This window comes from Bombina bombina, chromosome 9, assembly GCF_027579735.1.
Source record: "Bombina bombina isolate aBomBom1 chromosome 9, aBomBom1.pri, whole genome shotgun sequence".
In the NCBI taxonomy this organism is placed as follows: Eukaryota; Metazoa; Chordata; class Amphibia; order Anura; family Bombinatoridae; genus Bombina; species Bombina bombina.
In genome coordinates this window covers 279,113,214-279,136,379 of record NC_069507.1, presented here as the reverse complement: position 1 = coordinate 279,136,379, position 23,166 = coordinate 279,113,214, and the positions used below count along the sequence as shown (strand labels likewise).

At 39.1% G+C, this 23,166-nt stretch overlaps 1 protein-coding gene across 5 annotated transcripts in view; it reads left to right on the top strand.

Annotated features, from left to right (window-relative positions):
- LOC128640335 (tyrosine-protein phosphatase non-receptor type 6) overlaps positions 1-23,166 on the top strand; it is a 601,976-nt gene that overhangs the window by 507,713 nt on the left and 71,097 nt on the right. For all 5 annotated transcript variants that reach the window (XM_053692826.1, XM_053692828.1, XM_053692827.1 and 2 more), the window contains one exon: positions 18,006-18,119. In XM_053692826.1, the coding sequence (XP_053548801.1) occupies positions 18,006-18,119 (114 nt within the window). The remainder of the gene's footprint in view (positions 1-18,005; positions 18,120-23,166) is intronic.

Sequence of the window (23,166 nt, the reverse complement as noted above, 5' to 3'; positions counted from 1 at the left end):
TCATTTGTTTTCAGACAGACAATGTCACAACTGTGGCATACATCAATCATCAAGGAGGGACTCACAGTCCTCTGGCTATGAAAGAAGTATCTCGAATACTGGTATGGGCGGAATCCACCTCCTGTCTAGTTTCTGCGGTTCATATCCCAGGTATAGACAATTGGGAAGCGGATTATCTCAGTCGCCAAACCTTACATCCGGGCGAATGGTCTCTTCACCCAGAGGTTTTTTCTTCAGATTGTTCAAATGTGGGGACTTCCAGAAATAGATCTGATGGCTTCCCATCTAAACAAGAAACTTCCCAGGTATCTGTCCAGATCCAGGGATCCTCAAGCGGAAGCAGTGGATGCATTGTCACTTCCTTGGAAGTATCATCCTGCCTATATCTTTCCGCCTCTAGTTCTTCTTCCAAGAGTAATCTCCAAGATTCTGAAGGAATGCTCGTTTGTTCTGCTGGTGGCTCCAGCATGGTCTCACAGGTTTTGGTATGCGGATCTTGTCCGGATGGCCTCTTGCCAACCGTGGACTCTTCCGTTAAGACCAGACCTTCTGTCGCAAGGTCCTTTTTTCCATCAGGATCTCAAATCCTTAAATTTAAAGGTATGGAGATTGAACGCTTGATTCTTAGTCAAAGAGGTTTCTCTGACTCTGTGATTAATACTATGTTACAGGCTCGTAAATCTGTATCTAGGAAGATATATTATAGAGTCTGGAAGACTTACATTTCTTGGTGTCTTTCTCATCACTTTTCCTGGCATTCTTTTAGAATTCCGAGAATTTTACAGTTTCTTCAGGATGGTTTGGATAAAGGTTTGTCTGCAAGTTCCTTGAAAGGACAAATCTCTGCTCTTTCTGTTCTTTTTCATAGAAAGATTGCTAATCTTCCTGATATTCATTGTTTTGTGCAAGCTTTGGTTCGTATAAAACCTGTCATTAAGTCAATTTCTCCTCCTTGGAGTTTGAATTTGGTTCTGGGGGCTCTTCAAGCTCCTCCGTTTGAACCTATGCATTCATTAGACATTAAATTACTTTCTTGGAAAGTTTTTTTTCTTTTGGCCATCTCTTCTGCTAGAAGAGTTTCTGAATTATCTGCTCTTTCTTGTGAGTCTCCTTTTCTGATTTTTCATCAGGATAAGGCGGTGTTGCGAACGTCTTTTAAATTTTTACCTAAGGTTGTGAATTCTAACAACATTAGTAGAGAAATTGTGGTTCCTTCATTATGTCCTAATCCTAAGAATTCTAAGGAGAGATCATTGCATTCTTTGGATGTAGTTAGAGCTTTGAAATATTATGTTGAAGCTACTAAGAATTTCCGAAAGACTTCTAGTCTATTTGTTATCTTTTCCGGTTCTAGGAAAGGTCAGAAGGCCTCTGCCATTTCTTTGGCATCTTGGTTGAAATCTTTAATTCATCATGCTTATGTCGAGTCGGGTAAAACTCTGCCTCAAAGGATTACAGCTCATTCTACTAGGTCAGTTTCTACTTCCTGGGCGTTTAGGAATGAAGCTTTGGTTGATCAGATTTGCAAAGTAGCAACTTGGTCTTCTTTGCATACTTTTACTAAATTCTACCATTTTGATGTGTTTTCTTCTTCTGAAGCAGTTTTTGGTAGAAAAGTACTTCAGGCAGCTGTTTCAGTTTGATTCTTCTGCTTATAATTTCAGTTTTTTTCATTATAAGATTTAAACTTTATTTTGGGTGTGGATTATTTTCAGCGGAATTGGCTGTCTTTATTTTATCCCTCCCTCTCTAGTGACTCTTGCGTGGAAGATCCACATCTTGGGTAGTCATTATCCCATACGTCACTAGCTCATGGACTCTTGCTAATTACATGAAAGAAAACATAATTTATGTAAGAACTTACCTGATAAATTCATTTCTTTCATATTAGCAAGAGTCCATGAGGCCCACCCTTTTTTGTGGTCTTTTTGATTTTTTTGTATAAAGCACAATTATTCCAATTCCTTATTTTTTATGCTTTCGCACTTTTTTCTTATCACCCCACTTCTTGGCTATACGTTAAACTGATTTGTGGGTGTGGTGAGGGGTGTATTTATAGGCATTTTGAGGTTTGGGAAACTTTGCCCCTCCTGGTAGGAATGTATATCCCATACGTCACTAGCTCATGGACTCTTGCTAATATGAAAGAAATGAATTTATCAGGTAAGTTCTTACATAAATTATGTTTTTTGGGCGCTAACAACATCCGGAAATGACGCAACTCGCATCATGGCAGACGCAACCTTGTGCAAGGAAACCTGGTGTTAACTAAGATGCCGGAAATTACAAATTTGCGTCACCGAACGTAACTTTGCGGCAAAAAAAATTTCTCACACCAAGAATGGCACAATAAATATCAGCATTTTGCGAACACGCAAGCCTAATTTTGCCCGTGAAACTTAATGAAAAAGCAGTCAATTTAAAGAAAAGACTATACCCCAGGTAAGAAAAAATAACTTCCTAAATATGTTTCACAATTTTGAAACTGATAGTCTGCAAAAGGAAATATACATAAACCTGACTCATGGCAAATATAAGTACAATACATATATTTAAAACTTTATATTAATACATAAAGTGCCAAACCATAGCTGAGAGTGTCTTAAGTAATGAAAACATAGTTACCGAAAGACACCCATCCACATATAGCAGATAGCCAAACCAGTACTGAAAAAGTATCAGTAGATGTAATGGAATATGAGAGTATATCGTCGATCTGAAAAGGGAGGTAGGAGATGAATCTTTACTACCGATAACAGAGAACTTTTGAAAAGATTTCCCATGAGGAAAACCATAAAATCAATAGGTGATACTCTCTTCACATCCCTCTGACAAACACTGTACTCTGAGAGGAATTCTGCTTCAAAATGCTGAGAAGCGCATACCACAGAATAAAATCAAGCACAAACTTACTTCACCACCTCCATAGGAGGCAACGTGTGTAAAACTGAATTGTGGGTGTGGTGAGGGGTGTATTTATAGGCATTTTGAGGTTTGGGAAACTTTGCCCCTCACTAGCTCATGGACTCTTGCCAATTACATATAAGAAATTCATTATCGACAATGGCCAATTCAAGAAACATGGTACCTCTGAAAGGTACAATCAGCTGCCTTTGTATCTCCTTGGGGAAGCTTATAATTACACTCATCCAGTTGTGAAAGAAGCGCTTAATTTGAGTTTCTGAGTTTGAGGTGTCCATTTGTTCCATGATTATTTGATTTTTAAGTTTCTGTTGGAATTCTGTCAAATTGGGGGTCTTTCTTCGATTTCCAATATTTCAAGATCAATAGTCTACCTACCATAATTATGGCATTAATTTCACAGACATTTTTAATATGGGTTTCTTTTTGGCCATCTATTAAAAAACTATGATTGTCTATTATTTTTAAATGATTTTGATTAATTTTATTTGACCAATAGTTTATTTTATACCAAAATGTCTTTATTTTAGGGCAGCCCAAAAAACAATGATATACTGTATATCTGCCTCTAATGCTTTGCATTTGAGGCAATGCGGGCCTGACTTGTCCAAACGAGTTTGGTTTTTGTAGGAGAGCAGGATTTGCGGATGATTCCCTGCGACAGAGCATCGGCAACATACTCCTACATAGCACAATTCTCCGCAACAGACAGAGGGTAAACCCGGCCCCAAGGAGGAATGGCTCCGGGTTGCAGGTCTATGGCACAATCGTAAGACCGGTAAGGAGGCAACGTACCGGCACGCACCTTGTCAAAAACATCTAGGAACGCTCGGTACTCCTCTGGCAATTGAGATATCAAAGAAATGCACAAGACTTTGACTGGTTCCAGAAGACAAGTGGAAATACATTGCGGAGACCATGACAAAATTTCGGACCTGCTCCAATCGAGACCGGAAACAACCGGAAAATATGGAGAGTTTATCACCTGGAACTGGAGGGTTTCAAAATGGAGAGCCCCAACAGCCATGGATAACGGAGCGGTTTCGTGAGTAACAAGTGTGGGCTGAAGGGGCCTGTCATCAATGGCCTCAATAGCAAGTGGAATGGACCGAGGCAATACAGGAATGGAGTGCTTTGATATAAAAGCACTGTTAATAAAATAGCCCGCAGCACCATGGTCAACAAGAGCCTGGGTGAGTATGGAGGAGTCCACCCAGGAAAGGACAACCGTGACCAAAGGTTTCTCCTTTAGCGGTTCAGTGGACGAGGATAAACCACCCAAGGTCTTCCCCCAACACGACCTTAGGTGCAAGTGTTTCCTGGCTGTGTAGGACAAGACTTTAAAAGGTGGCCCTGTAATGCACAATAGAAGCAGAGCCCCTCCCTCCTCCTAAAGGCCCTCTCCTAAAGACACGCGTGAATCCCAGGCATGGGAGGAGAGGGAGGCATGGGTGGGAACGAACATGTAGGAGACAACGGAACAGGAGGCTTCCGCAAGTGCTCCTTGAAAGAGGGCCTCTCTCTGACTCTGATGTCAATTAGGATAAAAGACACCAATGCCTCAAGATCCTCTGGTAAATCTCTAGCAGCAACTTTTCTTTAATCGCATCAGAGAGCCCATGAAAGAAGGCGGCAACAAGGGCTTCATTGTTCCAACATACCTCTGCGGCAAGTGTACGGAACTCAATGGCATACTGAGCAACAGATCTCATAATTGCTGAATGGGCATGAGTCATTTAGCAGCAGAGGAGGAGCGAGCTGGAACATCAAATACCCTTTGAAAGAAGGCCACAAATTCAGGGTAATTTGAAATCACAGGTTTATTAGTTTCCCACAAGGGATTAGCCCAGGCAAGAGCTGTGTCATAGAGTAATGAGATGAGAAATCCCACCTTAGCTCTGTCAGAGGGAAACGCCTGAGGTAACATCTCAAAGTAAATGCCCACCTGGTTCAAAAAGCCTCTGCACTGAATAGGATCGCCTCCATATCACTGAGGTAGAGGTGCAGAACCAGACATGCTCCTGGTAGGACTAGGTGCAGCAGCGGAAACAGGAGCAGCCATAACTTGTGGGAAACTCTGGTCCAAATGTGCAGTGCGAATTAGCAGGGTTTGCAGGGCTAGTGCAAATTGATCCAAGCGGTGATCCTGTTCATCCATCCTGGAAATTATGGTAGGTAAAGGTGGATAATTAGCACCATCAGGATTCATGGCCCTTGCGTAATGTCAGGGTGCCAGGAATCAGACTGAGATGAGAAGTGCAAAAATAATCACACCTTTTATTAATAACAAAAAATAACAAGTCCACAAGTCAAATAACAAGCCAGGAGTCAAAGCCAGAGCTGGAAGTCAGACGAGCCATGTCAGGAGCCAAAGCGAATAGTCAGACAAGCCGAGTCAGGAGCCAAAGCAAGGAGTCAGACGTGCCAGAATCAGGAACAAAGAGAACAGCAGAGTCAGGAACAAGCCAGACTCAAGAACCAGGAGGGATGTCAGACAGCCAGGTAATACACAGGAACTGGAACACAGGAACTCACAAACAGGTCTGAGAAAACACAAGGGCAAAGCATACTGAACAGAGGCCCTTTAAATAATAAGTGATGACATCACAATTCTGAGACTGCAACCTGTCTCGCACGGATGATATACACCAGTCTGGCCATAAGAGGGTGTGCAGGAAAAGAGCAGCATCACACACTCTGTACCAGATTCAGTAAGAGAGGTGAGTAAAATGGCTGCCAGCAGCAAATGGCAAACAAAGCAGGGGAAAAACCCTGACAGTAGTTTGCACTCTAAGTTGCCAGATATACCTTAGCCCCTTTAGGGCCCAATCTCCAAAAGTTTTCGATCTTAGTGCCGGGGTGAAATTGGGATTACCCATTATGGTCAAATATTTAGAAAATCTAGGATTAATACATAACTTTTTTAGTATTTTTTGCCATACAACAATGACATTTTGGATAACAGGTAATTGTTTACCTGTTACAGGGCCAATTATCATCTGTACAATGGAGTAGCACCTTAAGAGAGTATGGCTGGACAAGATTTTCTTCCAAAGCTGTCACTGCATAGTAATCACTTCCAGTTAGCCAATCTAATGCTATCTTCATGATAGCCACTAGATGATATATTTCAATGTCTGGTAGAGCCAGGCCACCATCAGCCCTAAATAATGAAAGAGTTTTAAAGGCAATGGCTCTCCGTTTCCCCCCCCCCACAGGAATTGAAGGCATCTCTGTTTAAATATACTTAGGTCTTTCCTATTTATCACGATTAGTAAATTCTGCATTAAATAGAAGAGTTTGGGGAATATCACCATCTTTATCAGATTTACTTTACCTGTTAGGGTTAGTTTAAATTTAGCCCAATTTTCCAAATCAGAATTTATTTTAGCAAAAATTGGGGGATAGTTAAGCCTGTACCAATCATTGCTATCTTTAGCTAATTTGATACCTAGATATATAAATGCTTCTTTTGCTTCTTTGAACTGAGAACCTTGATATAATTTTTTTTGTTTCTTTACCCCAAAAAATTCTGTTTTAGCTGTATTGACCTTATAGCCCGAAAAGGCGCTAAACTCCTGTAGTAGTTGGATTAATAAAGGGATATTTCTTTCGGTATTTAACATTAAAACTAGTAAGTCGTCCGCATATAGCAACGTAACCTTTCTTGTGCGCATTTTGATCCCATCAATGTCTCTTCTTAAACAAATAGCTAGGGGCTCAAGGGCCAGGTTAAATAAATAAGGGGACAGGGGGCAACCTTGCCTTGATCCTCTGTGTAAGTGGAAACTAGGTGAAGGACGGTCATTAATAATAATAGCAGCAATTAGGCTGTTTATAAATTAAATGAATGAAATTAAAGAAAGGGCCCTTGACTCCAATCCTAGAAAGCACTGTGAACAAATAATCCCAAGTAATGGAGTTGAAGGCCTTCTCTGCACCTATTGAGACTATTGCTGCATCTGGTCCCTTTAAAAGGTTCCTTTTCTGCAATGCCTGGAAGCTGTTCAATATCAATTGAATTTTCATTATGTTACGTGAAGAGTTTCTACCTGGCATAAAACCTAATTGGTCTTTGTGAATAAGGGGTCCAATACAAGATTTAAGCCTAGTTGCTATAATACTTGTAAGAATTTTGTAATCACTATTTAACCCTTTAAGGACACAGCTTTCAGTTTGCTCAATTGTTTTATGACGGAAAAATTCCGTCATATGTCCTTAAGAGGTTAATAACGAAATAGGCCTATACGAACTGATCTCTTCTCTATCTTTACCTTTTTTTGGAATCAAAGATATTAAAGATGCCGTAAAGTATATGGAACAAGGCATACCCTCCACGTAATAATTATTATTTAATTTAACCAATGTTGGTGTAATATCTTCTGAAAGACATTTATAAAGTTCCACTGGTATCTGATCTAGTCCAGCGGCTCTCTTAATGGCAATATTTACTTCTTTATGGGAAATAGGAGTATTAAATTCGACTAATTAGTTTTTTTGCTAACTTTGGAGTTTGTGTACTTTTCCAAAAATTCTCCTTAACTTGACAATCTATTATATTAGTTGAGTATAATTTCTGGAAATATTGTAAGATATACTCATTAATTTTGTTAATATAAGTGATCCTGCCCTGTGGGTTTTTAAGAGATTCTATCAAAGATTTCTTTTTTTTTAGTTTTAATTATAATTGCAAGGAATTTACCAGGTTTACCCCCATGCCTATAAAAATAGAACCTAGTCCTAAGTTCTTGGCAGGGTCACTAATGTATGAGTTGTATGCATTACGTAATTGATTCGCCAGTTGCGTATCCCTAGCAACCATTTTACGTTTTTAAATAATTAGATACACCTTAATCTCACCTCTTATTAGCGCTTTAAAGGTTTCCCATAAGATTTCAGTTCGTATTTCTGGGGTATAATTCAACTGATAAAAGTCCTTCCATTTTAATTTCATCCAGGCTTTAAATTGGACATTATTAGCAAGATAACTAGGAAAGAAAAACCTGATGCCTGATTATTCCTAACTTTAATATTTAGGGTAATAATGGCATGATCTGAAATTATGATTTCCTTGATATCCGTGGCCACTTCATAACTTAGGATTTTATCAGATATTAAAAAATAATCGAGCCTAGACATTGTTTGATGTGAGTGTGACTCACATGTGTATCTCTTTAAGTCCGGATTTTGTATCCGTCATATATCTTTGACACAGAGTGTCTTACCAAACATTTTAAATGTTTAACTTTCTTGCTTACTGTTTCTATTCAGAGCGGGTCTAATAATATCTTTATTTAATGTCGACGATGTGTGGGGCGGAGGTTTAGGATTTATTAACTTTATTTAGGTGTTAGCGATGTGGGGGGCAGTGGTTTAGGGGTTAATCACTTTATTTAGTGTCAGCGATGTGTGGGGCGGAGGTTTATGAGTTATTAACTTTATTTAGGTGTTAGCGATGCGGGGGGCAGTGGTTTAGGGGTTAATCACTTTATTTAGAGTCGGGGGCAGCAGATTTGGGGTATTTAGACTAGGGGTTTATGTTAGGGTGTTATATTTATACATAACTTTCTTGTCTTCATAGACATTAATGGGGAATGCGTTATAACGATTGACATTCCGCAATCGCAGGTGTTTTTCTAACACTTTTTCTCCATTGATGTCTATGGGGGAAAACGTGCATGAGCACGTCAAGTCAGGACTTGGCTTTTGTGCGGTATGGAGCTTATCACACCATATCTCACAATACAAGAAGGTTTTTTAGTAACTTGTGATGGCAGCGCTATGGAAAGTGCGGTACCGCTAACTTTTTAGTGTTACTTACGCACCGGGTTTAGAGCATGTGACAGACCCCTCTGTCAGTACTGGAAGGGTTAACTTTGTTCAGCTTTGAGAAACTATTTTCTGAAAACAGGTTTCCTGACATCAGCTATTGTTTACTGTAATTAAGTTTAGGTGATAATCGTTCACATTGTTTAATCACCTCCAGAGTCAGACTGCCAGGTGTCAGGAAGGACTCCCTTTTTTTCTTGTGTTTAATTGTTTATTTGGTTAAGTAATGCAATTCTATTGTATCCTGTAAAAGGGCATCTTCCCTCTATCTAATGTACTATCTTCTTCCAACCCCCCATCTGGTCTCCTAGGGAGTGTCAACCAGGTGGGAGACTTGCATAAATACTGGGCATATAGCCCTCAATAAAACACATTCTGTTTTACTCTCAAGATGGAGCTTGGTCTCATGTTTGGGGGGAATCAACTGGGTTCGTGTGTTGCTGATACTGTATTCAGGGCATCTTTCATCTGGTATTAACCCTTGATATCCGGGTTATACCATAACAACTGGTGGCAAGCGACAGTATGGTCCTCATCGCCCAGAAGAGCAACTACACATCCAGACCTAATGGGAGTACCGTATGAAAGGCTGAAAAGAGCTACCCTTAAAGACCTGCTAGAACAATGGGGCCGACAAGCCAGTAACCTCAGGAAGAGGGAGATTATTACAATACTGACCGATATGGACGGAGTACCAGGGACCGAAGGAACCAATGGGCCCAGCATATCAGACAGAACCCCCGAAGAAGCAAGCTTTGACCGGGCGGTTAAAATAAGACTGGCACATTATGGCCCCAACCCGACTACAGAAATTATCGACCGGGTCATAGCCGCTGTGGGGGCCAACCTACTTCGCCAAAGCAGCGCTGCAGCAGCCCAAGTCACAGCAACCCCAGTGGAAAAGAGAAAAGTACATTTTGCAGCTTTTAAAAACTTCATTGAAACAGAAGAAGAGATTGATGGGTACCTTGCGAATTTTGAGAGGCAATGTGCACTACACAAGGTACCCGCAGAGGACTGGGTCACGATATCCGGAAAATTATCCGGCCGGGCCAGCGAGGCTTTTCGGCCATTCCAGAGGAGGAAGTCGGAGATTATAATGCTGTAAAAGAGGCTCTGCTCTCCAGGTATGCGATTACACCGGAGGCATACAGGAGACGGTTCAGAGACACTGTTAAACTAGCTGGAGATTCCTACATCGAGTAGGCATGTAAGGTGCACCGCACAGCAGCTCACTGGATGGCGGGGTGCCAAGCCGTATCCGGGGAAGAGGTGCTGCAGCTATTCCTGTTGGAACATTGCTTCGACAAGTTATCCACAGGAGTTAGAGAGTGGGTTCGGGACCGTAAACCCTCCACCCTGCATGAAGCTGCTCGCCTTGCAGATGAGTATACGGATGCCCGCAAACTGGACACTGCTACCACTAAAATCCCTGCCAGAGTGGAGTACAGACCCCCAGTCACCCCAGCAGCTACCAGTTACCAACCCCCGGCGCACCGCTTTACCACAGGGCCTCCAGCCACGAACTATCCTCAGACAGCCCGGTGCAACTTACGGAACTACTCACAGCCTATTCGGTGCTTTGGATGTAAGCAACTAGGGCACAAAAGACCAGAGTGTCCCCTAAAAACAGCGAACCAAGCACAGTCCTGGAGGAGACCCACCGGTGGAAACCCATGTAACCCTCAGCCTGCTGCCCACTGCGTAGAGGAGGAAGAATGCTGGGGCATCCTACATGAAGCAGACCCCGTGCAAGGAGGTCAGTGGTCTACGGGATACTGGTGCTACCATGACCTTGCTCCAAAAGAACTTGGTGTCTGAGAACCAGCACACCAGAGACACTGTGGCTGTGAGGGTAGCAGGGGGCGCTGTGTTCCGCCTACCTGTTGCCTGGGTGCATTTGGATTGGGGATTGGGTGCTAGACCTGTGAATGTGGGGGTCATGGAGGACTTACCAGCTGATGTTCTCCTTGAAAATAACTTGGCCCCCCTTGTTTCTGCCTACGCTCCCATGGGTCCTGCCAATGTTAACCCTGTGACTACCCGTGCCCAGATCCGTGCCGCAGAGACTGACCCACCTGCTGCTGAGCCCCAGGACACTGAGCTCAGTAAATCTCTATCCGCCATTGATGCGTGGAAGTCCTGTTACAATACGCTGATGAAGGAGAAGAGTCAAGTAGAGGATGAACTGGTCACATTAAACAATCACGTAACAGTGCTAGCAGGAGAGAAGAGGAGCGCAAAGGAAAAAGCGCGTTTAGAACGGGAATCTCTGCTAGACAAGCTGCACCGACAGACTGCAGAAAACACCAGCTTGAGAGTGGAACATGAAACATTAAAGACAAACTTAGCAACACTGGAGGAGAAGCTGACGCTGGCCCATAGTGAGGTGCAGCAACTCAAGGGCACCCTATGTCAGTATGAAGGGATTGTGGATACCTATAAAGAGCAGGTACAAAAAACTCGTAAAGAAGCCGATGGGATTTGTCTCCAACTGGAACGAAGCGTCTCTGAAAACAAAAACTTGAAGGAATGTTTAGCCCTGGTCTGGGCACTGAAGAAGTTGAACCCTTATTTATACGGACAGGAATTCTCTCTCATAAAGGGAATGCAGATGGATTGTCCCTGCAAACTGACATTCCTACCACCTCCTAGTCCGGTCATCTCCAAGTTGACCCGCCAAAGGGTCAAGCCGGGTCTTCCAGAGTGTCCCACCAGGAGGGAGCCGTGTGACAGACCCCTCTGTCAGTACTGGAAGGGTTAGCTTTGTTCAGCTTTGAGAAACTATTTTCTGAAAACAGGTTTCCTGACATCAGCTATTGTTTACTGTAATTAAGTTTATGTGATAAGCGTTCACATTGTTTAATCGGACTGCCAGGTGTCAGGAAGGACTCCCTTGTTTTCTTGTGTTTAATTGTTTATTTGGTTAAGTAATGCAATCCTATTGTATCCTGTAAAAGGGCGTCTTCCCTCTATCTAATGTACTATCTTCTTCCAACCCCCCATCTGGTCTCCTAGGGAGTGTCAACCAGGTGGGAGACTTGCATAAATACTGGGCATATAGCCCTTAATAAAACACATTCTGTTTTACTCTCAAGATGGAGCTTGGTCTCATGTTTGGGGGGAATTAACTGGGTTCGTGTGTTGCTGATCCGTATTCAGGGCATCTTTCATCTGGTATTAACCCTTGATATCCGGGTTATACCATAACAGAGCATAACTTGTAATTTAGGTGATTATTATTACTAGTGTGTGTGTGATTAATATTATTATTATTATTATTGTTATTATTACTATTGTGTGTGATTATTAGTATTACTGCTAATGTGTGTGAATATTATTATTATTACTAATGTGTGTGAGTGATATTATTATTATTACTAATGTGTGTGAGTTATATTATTATTACTTATGTGTGTGATTAATATGATTATTATTATTACTAGTGTGTGTGATTACTATTATTATTATTACTAATGTGTGTGATTAATATTATTATTACTAATGTGTGTGATTAATATTATTATTACTAGTGTGTGTGATTAATATTATTATTATTACTAATGTGTGTGATTAATATTATTATTACTTATGTGTGTGATTAATATTATTATTATTACTAGTGTGTGTGATTACTATTATTATTACTAATGTGTGTGATTAATATTATTATTACTAGTGTGTGTGATTAATATTATTATTACTTATGTGTGTGATTAATATTATTATTACTAATGTATGTGATTAATATTATTATTACTAATGTGTGTGATTAATATTATTATTATTATTATTGTGTGTGATTAATATTATTATTATTACTAATGTGTGTGAGTGATATTATTATTACTAATGTGTGTGATTAATATTATTATTACTAGTGTGTGTGATTAATATTATTATTACTAGTGTGTGTGATTAATATTATTATTACTAGTGTGTGTGATTAATATTATTACTGCTAATGTGTGTAATCTATATTATTATCACTAACGTGTTTGATTAATATTATTATTACTAATGTGTGTGATTAATATTATTACTAGTATGTGTGATTACTATTATTATTACTAATGTGTGTGATTAATATTATTATTTCTAATGTGTGTGATCAATATTGTTATCATCAATGTGTTTAATATTATTATTACTAGTATGTGTGATTATTATTATTACTAATGTGTGTGATTAATATTATTACTGCTAATGTGTGTGAGTGATAGTATTATTACTAATGTGTGTGATTAATATTATTACTAATTTGTGTAATCAATATTATCACGAACGTGTTTAATTAATATTATTATTACTAATGTGTGTGATTAATATTATTATTACTAATGTGTGTAATCAATATTATTATCACTAACGTGTTTAATTAATATTATTATTACTAATGTGTGTGTGAGTGGTAATGTTACTAATGTGTGTGAGTGATAGTATTATTACTAATGTGTGTGAGTAATATTATTATAACTGTGTTTGAGTAATAATTTTACTAATGTTTGTAAATAACATTCGGCCAGATTACGAGTTTTGCGCTATGAGCGGCTCGGTAATAATTTGCAAGTTATTTCCTTTGCTCATTTTTAATAGCGCTGCTATTATAGGTTTGCAAAAACCCGGCGTTAGCAGGCAATATGGCAGTGTTGAGCTCCATACCGCCCACAAATACCAGCGCTGCTTTAAGATGGTTTTACGCGCTCGTGCACGATTTCCCCATAGACATCAATGGGGAGAACCGGCTAAAAAAAAGCCTAACACCTGCAATAAAGGAGCGTAAAGCTCCGTAATGCAGCCCCATTGATTCCTATGGGGAAAGAAAATTTATGTTTACACCTAACACCCTAACATAAACCCCGAGTCTAAACACCCCTAATCTGCCGTCCCCAACATCGCCGACACCTACATTACATTTATTAACCCCTAATCTTACGCCCCCGACATCGCCGACACCTACTTACACTTATTAACCCTTAATCTGCCGCCCCCAATGTCGCCGCCACCTACATAAATTTAATAACCCCTAATCTGCCGCCCCCCAACATCGCCACCACTACATAAATTTATTAACCCCTAGTCTGCCGACCCCCAACGTTGCCGCCGTCACTATACTAAACTTATTAACCCCTAAACCTCTGGCCTCCCACATCACTAACACTAAATAAATATATTAACCCCTAAACCTAAGTCTAACCCTAACCCTAACACCCCTAACTTTAATATAATTAATATAAATCTAAATAAAAATTTCTATCATTAACTAAATAATTCCTATTTAAAACTAAATACTTACCTATAAAATAAACCCTAAGATAGCAATAATATAACTAATAGTTACATTATAGCTATCTTAGGGTTTTTTTTTATTTCACAGCTAAGTTTGTATTTATTTTAACTAGGTAGACTAGTTAGTAAATAGTTATTAACTATTTACTAACTACCTAGTTAAAATAAATACAAATTTACCTGTAAAATAAAACCTAACCTGCCTCACACTAACACCTAACATTACACTAAAATTAAATAAATTACATTAATTAAATACAATTAACTAAATTACGAAATAAACACTAAATTACACAAAATAAAAAAGAAATTATCAAATATTTAAACTAATTTCACCTAATCTAAAAGCCCTATCAAAATAAAAAGCCCCCCCAAAATAAAAAAAAAACCCTAGCCTACACTAAACTGCCAATGGCCCTTAAAAGGGCCTTTTGCGGGGCATTGCCCCAAAGAAATCAGCTCTTTTACCTGTAATAAAAAAATACAAACAACCCCCCAACAGTAAAACCCACCACCCACACAACCAAACCCCCCAAATAAAATCATATCTAAAAAAACCTAAGCTCCCCATTGCCCTGAATCCAAATGGGCATTTTAAGGGCAATGCCCATTTGGATGGGCATTGCCCTTAAAAGGGTATTTAGCTCTTTTTCTGTGCCCAAAACCCTAATCTAAAAATAAAACCCACCCAATAAACCCTTAATAAAACCTAACACTAACCCCCGAAGATCCACTTTTTTATTTCTTTTTTATTTTGTGTAATTTAGTGTTTATTATTTTCTGTAATTTAGATGAATGTATTTTGTTAATTTAATTTATTTAATTTTAGTGTAATGTTAGGTTTTAGTGTAACTCGGGTTAGGTTTTATTTTACAAGTAAATTTGTATTTATTTTAACTAGGTAGTTAGTAAATAGTTAATAACTATTTACTAACTAATATACCTAGTTAAAATAAATAAAAACTTGCCTGTGAAATAAAAATAAAACCTAAGATAGCTACAATGTAACTATTAGTTATATTGTAGCTAGCTTAGGGTTTATTTTACAGGTAAGTATTTAGTCTTAAATAGGAATTATTTAGTTATTAATAGTAGGTTTTATTTAGATTTGTTTTAATTATATTAAAGTTAGGGGTGTTAGGGTTAGACTTAGGGTTAGGTTTAGGGGTTAATATATTTATTTAGTGTTAGTGATGTGGGAGGCCAGAGGTTTAGGGGTAAATAACTTTAGTATAGTAGCGGCGACATTGGGGGCAGCAGATTAGGGGTTAATAAGTGTAGTTAGGTGGTGGCGATTTTGGGGGCAGCAGATAAGGGGTTAATAACAGTAATGTAGGTTGCGGCAATGTTAGGGACAGCTGATTAGGGGTTAATAATATTTAACTAGTGTTTACGATGCGGGAGGGCGGCAGTTTAGGGGTTAATATGTTTATTATAGTGGCAGCGATGTCTGGAGCGGCAGATTAGGGGTTAATAATTTTCTTTTAGTGTTTGTGATGCGGGGGCCTCTGTTTAGGGGTTAATAGGTAGTTTAGGGTGTTAGTGTACTTTGTAACACTTTAGTTATGAGTTTTATGGTACAGCTTTGTACCACCGATACCTGCAAGACTCGTAATAGCAGCGGTAGTGAAAAAGCAGCGTTATGAGGCTTTTTCACTCATAACGCAAAACTCATAATCTAGACGATTATTTTTACTAGCATGTGTGAGTAATAATACTATTACTAATGCATGAGAATAATATTATTACTAATTACTATCTGACTATTTGAGGGACCTGCCTTTAGGAGCCATCAGCTGCTGCTAATCCAAAGTTAAAATTTTCACATATGGTGTCACATGTGTCATCAGGGCCGGATTTCCCATTAGGCACAGTAGGCATGTGCCTACAGGCGCCTTGCAGTGAGGGGCGCCTGCCTGTCAGTAATAAAAAAAAAAAAAAAATTTTTTTTTTTTTTTTTTTTTTTGGTGAGGGCATTAATTTTAGTAAGAATTGTACTGCAAGGTGCTTACAGAACAAAGTTGAGTGTTTATTGGGAATATGTTACAGCAGTTGAGGGAGCCATGAAGGAGAGAGGGGCAAATATTAAAACTAAACCCCTCCCATTTTCGCCAGGCATGTTTAGTTTCACTTTTATTTTATGTACTTCTGTTGCCTCACACAGCCAAGCTCCATGCTGATGTGTAGCAGACACTTTTTGTTGAGGAATGAAAGCTTCAAAACAACAGGTTAGGACTGTACAAGGCTTCTAATGCTGAATGGCAACATAACAAGCAGAGCACTTTAACCCCTTGGCTACCAGAGAGGGTTGCAGTGTATTCACTTGTTATGTGCTGTAGGGCATTTTTATAGCCAGGGGGGTAAATTCTGCTTCAGGATGAATGTTTTTGTTCTATAAAGGCATTGGAGGTGTGGAGGTTATGTGGGACTAGCTGCTCTGCTCTTTATTACAAGCTGCCAATTGTGATTTACAAATTTTACAGCCTTTAGGGCACTTTGACAACAAAGTTTGTAGACTGTAAGGCTGTAAAATGTGTATGTGTGTAAACCACTCACATGGCATATTTGTTTGTATGTATGTATGTATATGTATGTATATGTATGTGTGTATATATATATATATATATATATATATATATATATATATATATATATATATATACATACACACACATCACATACAAAATTGTTAATCTGTTCTTTTATCAAGTAAGTGTGGTATTTTTGTATTGTGGTAAATTTAATTTCTAATTTTAAACACATTTGTTGACCCCTGGATTACATATAATCTACAACATTCCATGTTTTCCTTTGAGAGCAACATCATATTATATTTATATTTCAGAACAAAATAAATGTAACATCTGTGTGTATTTGTACCAAAAATATCAGAGTTCACAAAAAATTTTTCATGTAGTGGAAAAAATACCTACATTTTATGTTTTCTTCCACTGGTTGCACAGGTTGTTGATGAGCTTGCATGCTGCTAGTTTTAATATTGCTATTGTTTACACAAAACTGTGTTTAACTCCAGCAAAATGTTAAGCACATAGTCAAAGTCATCTCCAGAAAAGCAATACACTAATGGCTTTTCAATAAACATGTCCTATGAACCCATCTGGGTCTGCACAGATGTGTATTGCTGTCTCAGAACTGACATTGACTATGTGTTTAACTCTTTTGCAAGAGGCTAACGCACTTCTGTGCAAGCACTAGTGCAATATTAAAATGCTCTAGCAAACTGTCACATTTTATGTCCCTTTAAATAGGGTTTTCTTTAGAATATTTTGCATTAAAAGTTTAACATGATTTGTTTTTGTTATACATTATAGAAATTGTATGGCCATTTGAGTCAAGTGAATATTGATTTTTGGTGTAGCTTCCATTACAACAAATATTGCAATTGGTGCGTGTATTTGTGTATCTCCATAAAAGGGAAAATGTAATTTTACATCTAATATTTATTTTTAGTTGTCATAAATAATAATAAAAAAAGTCCTCATTTTTTTCCACTTTTTTTTTTGGGGGGGGGGGGGGGGCAGGGGGGCGCTTCAGGTTTTTGTGCCTACAGGCACCTGAGATGTAAATCCGGCCCTGTGTGTCATATACGTTGTTGCATACGGTGTCACATGTAGCATCCCATATGGTCACATGTAGTGTCATATATGTTGTCACAAACGGTGTTACATACATTGTTACATGTGGTGTCACATACAGTGTCAGTTACGGTGTTACATGTATCATATATGTTTTCACATACATTGTAACATGTAGTGTCACAAACAGTGTCACTTAGTGTCAAATACATTGTCACAAATGGTGTCATACACAGTGTCATATGTAGTGTCACAGACGTGTTCACATGCTGTCACGTATGGTCTCACATACTTTGTCACATGCAGTGTCACATACAGTGTCCCTTGCACTCCCTTACTCATACTCACTTTATAATTTGTATCTTTCAGCCATATTACTCTACACGCGTCAATGCAGCAGATATACAGAACCGAATGGTCGAATTAGATAAGAAATCAGAGAGCAGCGAAGCATCAAAAGCTGGATTCTGGGAGGAGTTTGATGTGAGTGAAAGTCCATTCATACCCCTTACTGTTTGTCTTCCAGGGGAGTCATTTATACCCTGCTATCAGGGGGCCCATTCCTACCCCTTACAGTTTGGCTATCAGGCACATTCTTTCCCCTTAAAATCTGTCTATCAGATGCACCATTCCTACCCCTAACTCTTCACTGTCTGTGGTTCAGTTGTGTGGTTTTCTACCTGTTGTTTGGGTCTTTTCTGGTTTTCACTCATTCTAGTTGTTATCAGATATTACATGGGTCAGTTTAGCTGATATCAGATATCAAATGGGGTCAGTTTAGCTGATATCAAATATCACATGGGGTCAGTTTAGCTGATATTAAATATCACATGGGGTCAGTTTAGCTGATATCAGATATCACATGGGGTCAGTTTAGCTGATATCAGATATCACATGGGGTCAGTTTAGCTCATATCAAATATCACCTAGGGTCAGTTTAGCTCATATCAAATATCACATGGGGTCAGTTTAGCTCATATCAAATATCACATGGGGTCAGTTTAGCTCATATCAAATATCACATGGGGTCAGTTTAGCTCATATCAAATATCACATGGGGTCAGTTTAGCTCATATCAAATATCACATGGGGTCAGTTTAGCTGATATCAAATATCACATGGGGTCAGTTTAGCTGATATCAAATATCACATGGGGTAAGTTTAGCTGATATCAAATATCACATGGGGTCAGTTAAGCTGATATCAAATATCACATGCGGTCAGTTTAGCTGATATCAAATATCACATGGGGTAAGTTTAGCTGATATCAGATATCAAATGGCGTCAGTTTAGCTCATATCAGATATCAAATGGGGTCAGTTTAGCTGATATCAAATATCACATGGGGTCAGTTTAGCTGATATCAAATATCACATGCGGTCAGTTTAGCTGATATCAAATATCACATGGGGTCAGTTTAGCTGATATCAGATATCAAATGGGGTCAGTTTAGCTGATATCAAATATCACATGGGGTCAGTTTAGCTGATATCAAATATCACATGGGGTCAGTTTAGCTGATATCAGATATCACATGGGGTCAGTTTAGCTGATATCAGATATCACATGGGGTCAGTTTAGCTCATATCAAATATCACCTAGGGTCAGTTTAGCTCATATCAAATATCACATGGGGTCAGTTTAGCTCATATCAAATATCACATGGGGTCAGTTTAGCTCATATCAAATATCACATGGGGTCAGTTTAGCTCATATCAAATATCACATGGGGTCAGTTTAGCTCATATCAAATATCACATGGGGTCAGTTTAGCTGATATCAAATATCACATGGGGTCAGTTTAGCTGATATCAAATATCACATGGGGTAAGTTTAGCTGATATCAAATATCACATGGGGTCAGTTTAGCTGATATCAAATATCACATGCGGTCAGTTTAGCTGATATCAAATATCACATGGGGTAAGTTTAGCTGATATCAGATATCAAATGGCGTCAGTTTAGCTCATATCAGATATCAAATGGGGTCAGTTTAGCTGATATCAAATATCACATGGGGTCAGTTTAGCTGATATCAAATATCACATGCGGTCAGTTTAGCTGATATCAAATATCACATGGGGTCAGTTTAGCTCATATCAGATATCAAATGGGGTCAGTTTAGCTAATATCAAATATTACATGGGGTCAGTTTAGTGTATAGCAGATATTACATGGGGTCAGTTTAGCTATTACCAGATATAACATGGGGTCAGTTTAGTGTATAGCAGATATCACATGGGGTCAGTTTAGCTCATATCAGATATCAAATGGGGTCAGTTTAGTTGATATCAAATATTACATGGGGTCAGTTTAGCTAATATCAGATATTGCATGGGGTCAGTGTAGCTCATATAATTTAAACCATGCAACTCCATGTGATATCTGATATTAGCTAAACTGACCCCATGTGATATTTGAAATCAGCTAAACTGCCCCCACTTGATATCTAATATTTAAACCAAGTGACCCCATGTAATATCTGATATTATTTAAAGCAAGTGATCCCATGTAATATCTGATACTATTTAAACCAAGTGATCCCAGGTAATATCTGATATTCAATATCACATGGGGTCAGTGTAGCTCATATCATATATCCCATGTGGTCAGTTTAACTGATATAAGATATCATATGCGGTCAGTTAAGTTGATATCAGATATCACATGGGGTCAGTGTAGCTGATATCAAATATCACATGGGGTCAGTTTAGCTGATATCAGATATTACACGCGGTCAGTGTAGCTCATAGCAGATATCCCACGTGGTCAGTTTAACTGATATCAGATATCACATGGGGTTAGTTTAGCTGATATGAGATATCCCATGTGGTCAGTTTAGCTGATACAGTATCTCACAAAAGTGAGTACACCCCTCACATTTTTGTAAATATTTTATTATATCTTTTCATGTGACAACACTGAAGAAATGACACTTTGCTATAATGTAAAGTAGTGCATGTACGACCTGTATAAAAGTGTAAATTTGCTGTCCCCTCAAAATAACTAACACACAGCCATTAATGTCTAAACCATTGGCAACAAAAGTGAGTACACCCCTAAGTGGAAATATCCAAATTGGGCCCAATTAGCCATTTTCCCTCCTCAGGGTCATGTGACTCGTTAGTGTTACAATGTCTCAGGTGTGAATGGGGAGCAGGTGTGTTAAATTTTGTGTTATTCCTCTCACACTCTCATATACTGGTCAATGGAAGTTCAACATGGCACCTCATGGCAAAGAACTCTCTGAGGATCTGAAAAAAAAAGAATTGTTGATCTACATAAAGATGGCCTAGGCTTTAAGAAGATTGCCAAGAACCTGACACTGAGCTGCAGCACGGTGGGCAAGACCAGACAGTGGTTTCACAGGACAGGTTCCACTCAGAACAGGCCTTGCCATGTTCAAGCAAAGAAGTTGAGTGCACGTGTTTAGCGTCATATCCAGAGGTTGTCTTTGGGAAATAGATGTATGAGTGCTGCCAGCATTTCTGCAGAGGTTGAAGGGGTGGGGGGTCAGCCTGTCAGTGCTCTGACCATACGTGTCACACTGCATCAAATTGGTCTGCATGGCTGTCATCCCAGAAGGAAGCCTCTTCTAAAGATGATGCACAAGAAAGCCCACAAACAGTTTGCTGAAGACAAGCAGACTAAGGACATAGATTACCGGAAACATTTTCTGTGGTCCGATGAGACCAAGATAAACTTATTTGGTTCAGATGGTGTCAAGCTTGTGTGGCGGCAACCAGGTGAGGAGTAAAAAGACAAGTGTGTCTTGCCTACAGTAAAGCATGGTGGTGGGAGTGTCATGGTCTGTGCCTGCATGAGTGCTGCCCGCACTGGGGAGCTACAGTTCATTGAGGGAACCATAAATGCCAACATGTACTGTGACATACTGAAGCAGAGTATGATCCCCTCCCTTCGGAGACTGAGCCGCAGGGCAGTATTCCAACATGATAATGACCCCAAACACACCTCCAAGACGTCCACTGCTTTGCTAAAGAAGCTGAGGGTAAAGGTGATGGACTGGCCTAGCATGTCTCCTGACCTAAACCCTAATGAGCATCTGTGGGGTATCCTTAAACGAAAGGTGGGGGAGCGCAAGGTCTCTAACATCCACCAGCTCCGTGATGTCATCATGGGAGAGTGGAAGAGAACTCCAGTGGCAACCTGTGAAGCTCTGGTGAACTCCATGCCCAAGAGGGTTAAGGCAGTGCTGAAAAATAATGGTGGCCACACAAAAAATTGACACTTTGAGCCCAATTTGGACATTTCCACTTAGGGGTGTACTCACTTTTGTTGCCAACGGCTTAGACATTAATGGCTGTGTGTTGAGTTATTTTAAGGGGACAGCAAATTAACACTGTTATACAGGCTGTACACTCACTACTTTACATTGTAGCAAAGTGTAATTTCTTCAGTGTTGTCACATGAAAAGATATAATAAAATATTTACAAAAATGTGAGGGGTGTACTCACTTTTGTGAGATACTGTTTGTGATATCACAATGGGTCAGAGTAGCTCATATAAGTTTAGCTGATATCAGATATCACATGGGGTCAGTGTAGATGATATCTAATATCACATGGGGTCAGTGTAGCTCATATCAGATATAACATGTGGTCAGTTTAACTAATATATTGGATATCATATGCGGTCAGTTAAGATGATATCCGATATCACATGGGGTCAGTGTAGCTAATATAAAATATCACTTGGAGTCAGTTTAGATTATATAAAATATCACATGTGGTTAGTTTAGCTGATATCAGATATTACACGGGGTCAGTGTAGCTCATAGGGGATATCCCATGTGGTCAGTTTAACTGATATCAGATATCACATCTGGTCAGTTTAGCTGATATGAGGTATTACAAGGGGTCAGTGTAGCTCATATCAGATATCACAATGGGTCAGTTTAGCTGATATCAATTATCACATGGGGTCAGTTTAGCTGATATCAGATATCAAATGGAGTCAGTTTATCTTATATCAGATATCACATGGGGTCCGTTTAGCTGATATGAGATATCCCATGTGGTCATTTTAGCTGATATGAGATATCACAATGGGTCAGAGTAGCTCATATCAGATATCCCATGTGGTCAGTTTAGCTGATATCAGATATCACATGGGGTCAGTTTATTTGATATCAGATATCGCATGGGGTCAGTTTAGCTCATATCTAATATCACATGGGGTCAGTGTAGCTCATATCAGATATCCCATGTGGTCAGTTTAACTGATATTGGATATCATATGCGGTCAGTTAAGTTGATATCAGATATCACATTGGGTCAGTGTAGCTAATATAAGATATTACATGTGGTCAGTTTAGCTGATATCAGATATTACACAGAGTCAGTGTAGCTCATAGCGAATATCCAATGTGATCAGTTCAACTGATATCAGATATCACATCTGGTTAGTTTGGTATCACAAGGGGTCAGTGTAGCTCACAATGAGTGAGTTTAGCTGATATCAATTATCATATGGGGTCAATTTAGCTGATATCAGATATCACATAGGGTA